This window comes from Pelecanus crispus, chromosome 13 (assembly GCF_030463565.1).
Source record: "Pelecanus crispus isolate bPelCri1 chromosome 13, bPelCri1.pri, whole genome shotgun sequence".
Taxonomy (NCBI): domain Eukaryota; kingdom Metazoa; phylum Chordata; class Aves; order Pelecaniformes; family Pelecanidae; genus Pelecanus; species Pelecanus crispus.
The window spans coordinates 894532-904732 of NC_134655.1; the positions used below are offsets into that span (position 1 = coordinate 894532).

General features: G+C 65.9%; 1 protein-coding gene across 1 annotated transcript; it reads left to right on the forward strand.

Annotated features, from left to right (window-relative positions):
- On the forward strand, positions 1 to 4437 carry LOC142594839 (regulator of cell cycle RGCC-like). Its single transcript, XM_075720766.1, has 5 exons — positions 1 to 35; positions 1132 to 1287; positions 1796 to 1876; positions 2937 to 2999; positions 4322 to 4437. Exons 2-5 carry the CDS (start codon positions 1134 to 1136, stop codon positions 4327 to 4329), a joined length of 306 nt encoding a protein of 101 aa, XP_075576881.1. The 5' UTR covers positions 1 to 35; positions 1132 to 1133; the 3' UTR covers positions 4330 to 4437.
- Positions 4438 to 10201: the final 5764 nt, after the last annotated feature.

The following is a 10201-nucleotide window of genomic DNA, read 5'->3' on the forward strand; positions in this document are numbered from 1 at the left end:
GAGCTGAGCCGAGCCGAACGGAGCCGAACCCGCCGGTGAGTGCCGCAGCCCCCCCGCGCCCGGCCGCGGCTCCCCACGGGGCTCTGCCCCTCCGTCCCCCCGGCGCCTTGCGAAGCCTCCGGTGGGGAAACCCCCGGGAGCGGGACCTGGCCCCGGCCCCGCCGCCCGCCCCGTCCCGCCCGCCCCCCCCGGGGCCGGCTCCGTCCTCGCCCCCCACCTCGCCCCCCCCCCGGGGCCGGCTCCGTCCTCGACGCCCCTCCTCGCCCCCCCCCCAGGGCCGGCTCCGTCCTCGACCCCCCCCCCCCCCCCGCCCTCGCCCCCCCGGGGCCGGCTCCGTCCTCGACCCCCCCCTCCCCGCCTCGCCCGCCCCCCCGGGGCCGGCTCCGTCCTCGACGGCCCCCCGCCTCGCCCCCCCCGCCCCCCCGGGGCCGGCTCCGTCCTCGACGCCCCCCCGCCTCGCCCCGCCCCCCCGGGGCCGGCTCCGTCCTCGACGCCCCCCCCCCCGCCCCCCCGGGGCCGGCTCCGTCCTCGACGCCCCCCCCCCCACCCCCCCGGGGCCGGCTCCGTCCTCGACGCCCCCCCGCCCCCCCGGGCCGGCTCCGTCCTCGACGCCCCCCACCCCCCCCCGCCCCCCCGGGGCCAGCTCCGTCCTCGACCCCTCACCCCGGCTCCATCCTCGCCCCCCTGCTCCGCTTTTGGGCCGTGCTCTGCCTTTGCTGGGCACCCAGGCTCGGCACAGCCCAGGGCTCCCCGGGCAGCCCCGCCGTGACCCCCGCCCCCCCGGAGGCAGAGGAAGAAGCGGGGTCCAGGATCGAGCCCCCTCGCCTGCTTCGGGCCGGCTCTTACCGGGCCGTGCCCCTGCCCCGCTGCGGGCTGAGCGGGCAGGGCGGCCTGGGTGCGCTCGGAGCTCGGGATGGGGGACAACGTGGGGGGACAATGTGGGGGGACAGTGCCAGCCCCGAACTTGCCGCAGGGAGCCAGGGCTGGCAGCCTGCCCGCAGAGCGGGGGCTCAGAGCCCTGGGTCCGCCCCGTCCCCAGCCCGGTGCTGCTCCCCAGAGGTTTTTTTTTCTGGGGCTCCCTGCCCGGTGGGTGCCCCCAAAACCCTCCCTCCGCTGACTTCTTGCCCCCAGCCATGGCTGACGAGCTGAGCGAGCTGCTGCGGGAGTTTGTGGAGGTGATGGAGGACTTTGACAGAGGCCCTGCCTGTCAATACCAGCAGCACCTGGAGGAGCTGAAGAGGAAAGCGGGACACAGCGTGTTCCACGGCGGCACGGAGGAGCTGGAGAGTGAGTCCGTGGCTGGGGAATGAGGATTGCTGGGGGAGGATGGTGTCCGTCGGGATGGAGCCGCTTTGGGAGCGCTGGGGTTCCTCCGCGGTAAAGCACGGAGCTCCCTGCTGATCCCTCCTGACTCGTCTCTCGAGGGCTGGGCGAGGAGCACGGGGGTGGCGACCACCAGATCCTGGCCCAGGGCCTGCTAATGCCTGCTGGGTTGGCCGCTGCAGGACTGCACGAGGCTCGGGATAACCGGGAGCTCGGAGGGAACCAGTGGGCGGTAATAACCCCGAGGAGTCCCCGTGGCTGCGGCCAGGCAAACTCTGGCGCCGTTTGGCCTGGTAGAGAAGCTCGCTTCTCCTTTTTGAAGCGCTCCTTGCAGCGGGGGAAGAGCAGATGGGCCGGCCAAGAGTGAGGGTGGGCCAGGGACCCTGTGCCACGCACGAGATTGGTCCCGGGTCCTGGAACTTGTTTATAAAACAAGTGGCCACGGGCAGCGACCGATGCTTTGCATCTGCAGGCGCCAGCGCGTCCCCGGGAAGCAGTCTCAACTCCAGCGAGGAGGACCTGAACACCCCTGCCAACGCTTACTCCTCCAAAGGTGAGGCTGAAGGATCTGCCCAAGGGCTGGTGCCGGGGCTTCCCTCCGCGTGCCTGGCTCCGCTCGGCGGCGATGCCCTGAGGTGCGGGGGTGCCAGCGGCGCCCTGCAGGATTTGGGGATGGGAATGAGCCCTGGGGTCCTGGCTGGGTCCTGGAGGAGGTGTGAAGTTGGATTGGCGTGTTCCCCGTCAAGGCTAGACCGAGCCAGAGGTCTGTGTGGGAGGGTCGCAGAGGGGGGCTCTGCTCCTGACCCGGGAAGCGCAGGATCGCGCAGGGATGAGCCGGCACAGGGAAGGTGAGCGCCCTTCCCACCACGCGTGGATCCAGCCCAGCTCTGGCCTCAGCTCTGGCCTCAGCTGAGCCCTTGCTGGCCGACCTCGTGTGCGTGGGAGGACGTGCCCTGCCTCTCCGCTCTCCCCCACGCTGAGCCCCAAGTGCCGCTGGCCGGGTTATGGGATGCTGATCCACGCGATACCCACGGGCACCGTCCTACCGCAGAGCCTGAGCCCAAGATGGGTGCAGAGGGGGTGTCGGGGGTGGAAGAGCTGCGTGTCTGCAGGTCAGAGCTAGTCCTGGGGTTTTCCTTCCTCAGGCAGCGTCCTTGGTGAAACCCCTTGCTCCGCAGCCCCGACCTGGGCGTGCACGCAGGGGGAGCGCCCTGCCCCGGGGACGGGTGATGCTGGAGCTGCCCCTAAGCCCCGCGCGAGCGCGGGACTCCAGAGCCGGGCAGCGCTTGGAAAGCTTCAGTGCTGCCATTCTGATGCTGTCAGCGGCTGGGCACAGGTGTGGGCTGTAATCTCGCAGAGATGCGTCGACCCACGGGGATGCTGTGCTCGGGGGGCTTTTGGCTGGGGTTATCCCTGAGCTGGGCGGCAATCGGCCCCCGTTGCACATGCAGCCCCCCCATAACCCTCTCCCACCGCTGCCAGGCAGCGCCTGGCTGGTACAGAAGCAGCCGGAGCGATTGTGGTTAGAAGCAAGGGGTCGGGATCTTTATTCTCCCAAATTAGAGCTGGCGGCGGGAACGGGGGAGACCTGACGGTGCGTTTCTCTCCGCTAGCTAAGCTCGGAGACACGCAGGAGCTGGAGGAGTTCATCGCGGATCTGGATAAAGTGTTGGAGGGTACGTACGCCGCTCTCATCCCTGCGCTTTCCGAGCCCCAGGCTGCATCCAGCGTGGCAGGACGCCGGGGCCGGCGCTTTGCCGTGCCTCTGGCTCGGCACAGCCTGGCCCAGCCTGGGGGTCCCGCTGCAGGGGGCTTAGAGCCTGGTTTTGGCTGCAGGGGTGGGAATCCTTCTGCCTTTTCTTTTGCTGGGCGGCTCACCTGGATGTCACCCCCCCAAATGCCCCCAGCTGGGGCAGAAATCCCGCTGCTTGAGTGTCTTCCCTCTCTGGTGCCTCAGTTTCCCCCAGCCGGTGAAGCGGAGGGGGCGGCACCGTCCTGGCGGAGGGGATGGGGGGTCTGAAGGCCAGATGGGTCCTGGCAACAAAAGGCCTGCAAAAAAGGCAGCCAAGCAGCGCAACCTGCAGAGCTATTGACGTTTTCGGGAAGATGTACGGATGCTTGTGGCTCTCTGCCTACAGCATCCCTCCGACTGCTGCCCAAAGGCTTTTTATTGCTCGGGGGGGTGGGTGGGAAAGCGAGCAGGAGGAGAAGAGTATTTTTCCTTGTGGTACACCCCAGCCTGGAAAAAGAATCAGCCCTGGGGGGAGGAAAGTGAGGACTGGGACTCGATAAGCACCTGAAGTGCCCCTCGGGGTGCGCCGGCACTGAGCGAAGCCGTGGGCAGGTCTCAGAGTGACACTTCTGCATCCGCGGGGTGGGAAGCGCTTCAGAGGGTCGGTGCGGTGGCAGAGAGGGGAATCCCAGCCCGCGGGGAGCACGGGCGGGTCGTGGTCTCCTCCTGCGGATGTTTTTTCTCCTGGTAAAGGGCTTGGCCCCAGGGAAGGGGGTGATGCCGTGCTGGGCATCCCTGGCAGCTTTACCCAGGCGGCTCTGCGCTCCTGTGAGGTTGGCTGGTCCCCAGTAGCTCCCTTGCTGGGGAAACTGAGGCAGGGGCCACACTTCCTCTCCAGCAAGGTCCCTGGGTGACAGGCTGGAGGCAGAGAGAACGTGATTTTAAAAAGAAAAAAATATTTCCTCCTTAGGCAGGCTGCGTAAGTCTCGGTTCTTGGTATCTGTTCCCATCCCTTCTGAGTATCCGAAATGAGGTGGCCGGTGGGAAGCGCTGCTTCTGCTGGCCCCGAGCCATCCTGGGAGGCAGCGATGCGAGAAGGGGACCAGAGCCCCGCCCCCCCCCCCAGCAGATTTCTGCTCTAACCCTGCTGCCGGTGATGCCCGGGGGGGTCCAGCGCCCCGTGCAGCCCTCCTCCCCCCTGACAGTGGTCTCACCAATCTTTTTTTTTTTTTTTTTTTTTTTCTCTCCCCTCCCCTTGTCTTGCAGAGATGTGAGGTGTGGTTTTGCCGGTGAGTTTGGAGAGGAGGACCCACAGCAGACGAGCCCCATGCCTCCCCGATGCACCCTCTGCTTCTGTGCCCCTGCCACCCACTGCCCGCGTGGGCGAGGGCTCGCCCGTGCCACATCACTCCGTGCCAGGGAAGGCCAGCGCCCGCTGCGAGCGGGGACCGGTCCAGCGCTGGGACGGGTGGCTGGGCTGCGGCGGTGGCTGCGCCTTGCTCTGCTCCCGCGGTTGCAGGGCAGGACTCTGCCCGCATTAGCCGGGACGAGCTCTCACTGGGGGCACCGGGCTTTGCCCTGCAAGGGCGGCCGGCAGCTCTTGTGACTGAGCGGGTTTGGGGGTGGCTGCTGAAACCGGAGGAGAAACCCTGGGGGATTTTGGGGACGATCGGCTTGCAGTACATCGGTGAGACCTCGGCGTCCCCTCCTGGGCCAGGAAAACCAGTAGCATCGGTCGCAGGCAGCGCCAGCGGCTGCTGGCCCTTTACCTTGCACCGATGGCCTCGAATAAGGCCCCTGCCTGCACCCCAAGTGCTTCTGTCCCGGCTGCTGCTGTAAATACTGTAAAAAGGATGTTACACGCTGTACAGACGGGATGTATTTTTATGAAAGGGAGTTGAAGGCTCTGAGCTTGTCTGCGTGTGCGTGTGTCCAGCCTGTTCCCACGGGCTCCTCTCTTCTTTGCAGCCGCCTGCAGGGGTGGGCGCAGGCACGCCTGTGCTGAGCCCTAGCCCTGGGGGCTACCAGCCAGTGGGCATTGGAGCGATGGGGGGAGAGACCTCAGGGTCGCAAAAAAGCAGCATTTGTCTGCCCGAAGGAGGGTGGGTGGGCAGAGGACCCCCCCAGTCCTCCCTGCCTACGCCTGGCTGAGGTGGGGCCGGCTGGGCTGCCCTCCGCGGGCTCTGAGCTCTGTCCGTGGCAATCTGGGCCTCACCGGAGCAAGCCCGGGGGCTGGCAGGGAGCCCGGCTGCTCCGACGGGGCCGGACCCAGCCTGCCCCGTGGCCCCGACCCCGCTGAGTGGGTAAATGGCCACGGGCAGCTGCACGGGCGTCCCATGGCGTGGGCTCTGGCTCTTGGTGTGGGGAAGCCGCCTGAGGTGGGGGGGTGGGAGAGGAGGGCAGGGTCCCGTCCCTTTCTGTCTGCTCGGGGACATGAGCCACTTCTCACTCCGGTGGGAGGCCCTGGGACCTGTTCCCGGCGTGCTGCAGGACCCGCTGTGCTCCTGTTTCTACGCTCTTTTGGAAAGCCCCCTGCTTTACCCTAAGGACACGTTGCAGGGAGCGTTTCTTGCTTGGCCTAAAGAAACAAGATGCAAACAAAGCCTCTTGCCGCAGAGCCGGGTCTGCAGCTGCGGGTTTGTTCCCAATGTGCTCGGAAAGGCTGGGGTGGGTGGTCCACGGGCGATGCTGCCTGCCGACGCTGCTCCGGGGATCCCGCTTCCGAACGGAGGTGCCCTGGTGACACTTCCTCCGGTTATTGCAGCTCGCAGCAAAGCTCGGGAACGAGTTCCCCCGGGGGGGTGTGGGTTTGCGGTCCTCTGCCCCGGGTGATGCGGGGAGACCGCCTGCCTCGGGTGATGCGGGGAGACCGCCTGCCTCGCCGGGTCCCTGCGTGTCCCCGCCGGGGTGAGCGGCTCGGCGCGGCGCGGAAGGTGCTGCGGGCGAGGGAAGGTGAGATCAGGCGTGAGATCGACCTGCGGGCAGCTGAGCTTGCAGGGAGATTTGGCAGTCGTGAGGGATGCTCAGGCCGCCCCTGGGTTCCCCCTCCCCAGCAGCCGCCCCGTGAGCGGTGGGATGACCGGGAGGAGCTCGGGCGGAGAGGAGGAACGTGGGGCTCAGCTCATTCCTGGGCTGACGGGGGCTGCCCTGTGATGTCCGCGTGGAGCAGGGCCACGTGCGGCTGTGTTGCAACTGTCTGAGTGGGAAACGAGACGGTTTAGCTCCTTCCCTCACCCCTTGGTTCATGAGGTGCTGATCAGGAGGGTATTGGTCATCTAATCTGCCAGCCTGGGGCTTAGTGCTGTCCCAGAAGTCTGCTGAACACGCATTAATCCTGCAAACTCAAGCGCTCGGAGAGAAAGGGCAGGAGCGTGGCGGGGGCTTCTGAGCAGCCCCGGCAGAGCCCTGTGCAGGGCATGTCATGCGTGGGGACACTTTCCATTGTCACTCTCCCCACGCTGCGTGACGTAGCCACTGGTCTGCCTCCCAAACAGCCCCCCCCGGCCCCATCGAGGGGCAGCCAGAAGGTGGGGTGGGAGCAGTGCGGTGGGGGGCGGAGGTGATGCTTGGAGATGCGGAGGTGATGCTCGGAGATGTGGGTGATGCTTGGAGATGTGGAGGTGATGCTTGGAGATGTGGGTGATGCTTGGAGATGTGGAGGTGATGCTCGGAGATGCAGAGATGTGGCGGTGATGCTTGGAGATGCAGAGATGTGGAGGTGATGCTCGGAGATGCGGAGGTGATGCTCGGAGATGCAGAGGTGACGCTCGGAGATGTGGCGGTGATGCTCGGAGATGCAGAGATGTGGCGGTGATGCTCGGAGATGTGGCGGTGATGCTCAGAGATGCAGAGATGTGCCCGTGATGCTCGGAGATGTGGGTGATGCTTGGAGATGTGGCGGTGATGCTCGGAGATGCAGAGATGTGGCGGTGATGCTCGGAGTGCAGAGATGTGGAGGTGATGCTCGGAGATGTGGAGGTGATGCTCGGAGATGCAGAGGTGACGCTCGGAGATGTGGCGGTGATGCTTGGAGATGCAGAGATGTGGCGGTGATGCTCGGAGATGTGGCGGTGATGCTCAGAGATGCAGAGATGTGCCCGTGATGCTCGGAGATGTGCCCGTGATGCTCGGCTGCGCCACGGGGGCCAGAGCACCCCGCTCTGCGGGGAGACTCAGCCCACATCAATGGGGCCAGGGCAGCAGGAGCCGCGGGGACTCTCCCTGCCGTGCACACTGGTGATGCAGCAGCCCCAGCGTCACCCGGGACATTTTTTTTCCCCCTCTGAGTCATTGCACGCAGGCGTTTCGCCCTTGCAGTCTGGCTCTGACTGATATTTATTCCACCCACGGTCCCTCTCTGCCACCGGGCATCACAGGCGCCGTACCAGCCTGTGTGGGAAAGGGATTTTTAACAGACCACCCCCGGGCCCACCCGACAGCGTGGTCTCTGGCTGGGTTGCGGCAATGCTCAGTGCTGGGCTGGGGATTCCCATGCCGTCACCTTCCCTGAGCACCGCTCACACCGGCGTGGCGTCTGCAGACGTGCTAAGCAGCCGCAGCTATAAATACATTCAAGCCCCAAATCTGCTGCGGCTGATACACCCCTGCAGCGAAGTAACAGGCTCAGTGAAGTTCCAGAGGCGTTGTTTGTTGTGGGGGTTGCCAGGAGAGGGGTTTCGTTTTCGCCTGGGTTTCCTCCAGCCCCTCGAATCGGGCAGGCTACGTGGGTGCTGCTTGCACCATGAGGCTGAGCCGTCCCGCGTTGCACAGGATCCTCTCTGGGGCTCGTGGTACCTCCTGCACCCAGCGATATGGCCGTCAGCATCTGCTTGGGTTGGTGACGTGGGACCTAATGCCAGCGCCGTCCTGCACCGACAGCAGCAGCAATGGTGATGCTCAGCCTAACGCCCCGGGACGGACTTGTGCACATCGCTGCAAGCAGACCCCTTTGGGCACAGGGACCCCGGGCAGGGGTCAGGGATGCGCCTGGGTGGCACTGAGATGGGGGCTACGGCATGCACCCACCCATGGGGGACAACGTGGGGGGACCGCTGCCTCCCAGCCACGCTCACGGGGAGCAATGCTCAGCAGGGAGGGCTGAGGCGGTCAGCGGGGAGGGTCGGATGGCCCCTGCATGCACGTGCGGTGGAGGAGCTGCAAAAATAATCAGCGAGAAGAAGCACGTCCTGCGACATGTCGGTTCCTCCCCTGGGCCCTTCTTCCCGCAGCAGCTCGGGGGAGGCTGGCCCAGGGCCAGGCTGGACTTTGCGTAGGGCTCTGCAAAGAGTCTTGAGAGTATTTGGGACCTGCCAGGGTGGCACCGGGACCTGAGGGTGCTGAAGGAGCTGGGGACGGTCAGCACTGCCCAAGGGGATGCCGGAGCCCCCCAGCATCAGCTGGGAGCTGCTGGGTCAGGCTGGTCGGGGCGCAGGGAGCCGGGAAAGGCGGGCTGCAGCCCCCCAGCTACGGTCCGCGTAGCTGAAAACCAAAAACCCAGCCCCGGCCAGGCTGGAGCAGGCACGCGGTGGCTGCACGGGGCCACCTGCAAGGCCGGCACTGCTTCCAGCCACGCGTTCACCGTCCCACCGTCTGCTGCCTGCTAGCTGCCTGCTGCCTGCTCGCTTGCTTAGAAGCGAGAGCGGCGTACGTGGGGCCGCCGCGGGACGGGAAGTGGCTAACCGGAGTCGAGGCAACTGCACGGGCCTCCCGCCTGCACCTTTTCCTTCAAGCCCAGCTGCAAACCCAGCCTTTCCGGAGACCGTGGTGGTTATTTACTAGCGGAGCCGGCGCTGCTCCAAGCACTAGGTCCCACGCGCTCTTTTCACGGGGTCTTCAGTAAGCCCCCTCCTCCAGGCTGCGGGCATTCGGCTCCAGCCGCCGCGCCAGCTTGCAGAGGAGCACATCTCCCGGCGTCCTGGGGACCCACGCAGCCAGGCTGGGGCACGGGAGGGGACGGCGTTAGCAGAGGTTGGCCCGTAGCCGCGCGGGGGCTGGCTGGCAACCGGCCACCTCGCTGCACCGAGGGTAGCCAGAAGCCTCCCCGATGGCCACCACCGTAGGGACCATCCCCAGGCAGGTCTTGGCTGTGCCTCCCCGTGCTCTTCCTCCACGGGGAGAAGGGATGGGGCACCTTTGGCTGCGGGGGAGGCGTCCCTCCGGGCTTGTGGGGCGGCAGGGCAAGCGCGCAGGCGTCGGGGCTTCTCTCTGTGCATGGAGGCTGATGGAGCTGGATGCGCTCCCCCAGCCTACCCAGGCTTGACGTTCCTCAGTGAAGCTGCTCCCACCTGGAGGGATCTCCCCAGCCTCTGTGGGGGTACAAAGAGTCACCAGAGTTCCCCTAAAGAAATTATAGGCTGAATTCCCTCCATCGCACCCCGCTGAGCGGGTCAGCCCTGAGAAAGGCACATAAAGCGAGGTATTTCTCCGCCAAAACACCACGGCAGAGAGCCATTGCTCTTGCAGAGCTTAAAACCTTAGTAGCAAGAGGGGCTCGATGTCTAACTGCAGAAAGATTTGGATCAGGACCTCAGCAGTCCCACCAAAATTCTCCTTCCTGTGCCACGCTGCGTTTCAGAGAGGAACCGCGTCCTTCTGCGGGGGGAAGTCCCCGGCTGCCCGGGCGGTCTGGCCGTGGTGATGCAAGAGGCTGTAACTGTTTTGGGAGATAACCTTAACCCTTGGGGATGCCATCTGCTGCCGCCTCTCTTTCCCGATAAGCCCGCTCACGTGTTTTGGGGGAATCTTTCCGCATTTACGGGAAAGGGAGAAGTGGAGCCCTTTCAGGTCCTGACTCAAGTGTGTTTTCCAGCATGCTTTTTAGCTAGAGCGCTGCGTGGGGGCAGGCACAGCTCTCGCTGCAGGTCACGTTTCCCCTCCAAAAGCCTGACTCCTCATCCTCCCAGACCCCAGCTCGTCTCTCCTCACCCTCCCAGACCCCAGCTCGTCTCTCCTCACCCTCCCAGACCCCAGCTCGTCTCTCCTCACCCTCCCGGACCCCAGCTCGTCTCTCCTCACCCTCCCGGACCCCAGCTCGTCTCTCCTCACCCTCCCGGACCCCAGCTCGTCTCTCCTCATCCTCCCGGACCCCAGCTCGTCTCTCCTCATCCTCCCGGACCCCAGCTCGTCTCTCCTCACCCTCCCGGACCC

Bases quoted from the DNA above. Each gene is read 5' to 3' on its own strand.
- LOC142594839 (XM_075720766.1), top strand. From the start codon at position 1,134: ATGGCTGACGAGCTGAGCGAGCTGCTGCGGGAGTTTGTGGAGGTGATG. The intron at 1,288-1,795 runs GTGAGTCCGTGG...TTGCATCTGCAG, and splicing joins CGGCACGGAGGAGCTGGAGA to GCGCCAGCGCGTCCCCGGGA. The intron at 1,877-2,936 runs GTGAGGCTGAAG...TCTCTCCGCTAG, and splicing joins CAACGCTTACTCCTCCAAAG to CTAAGCTCGGAGACACGCAG.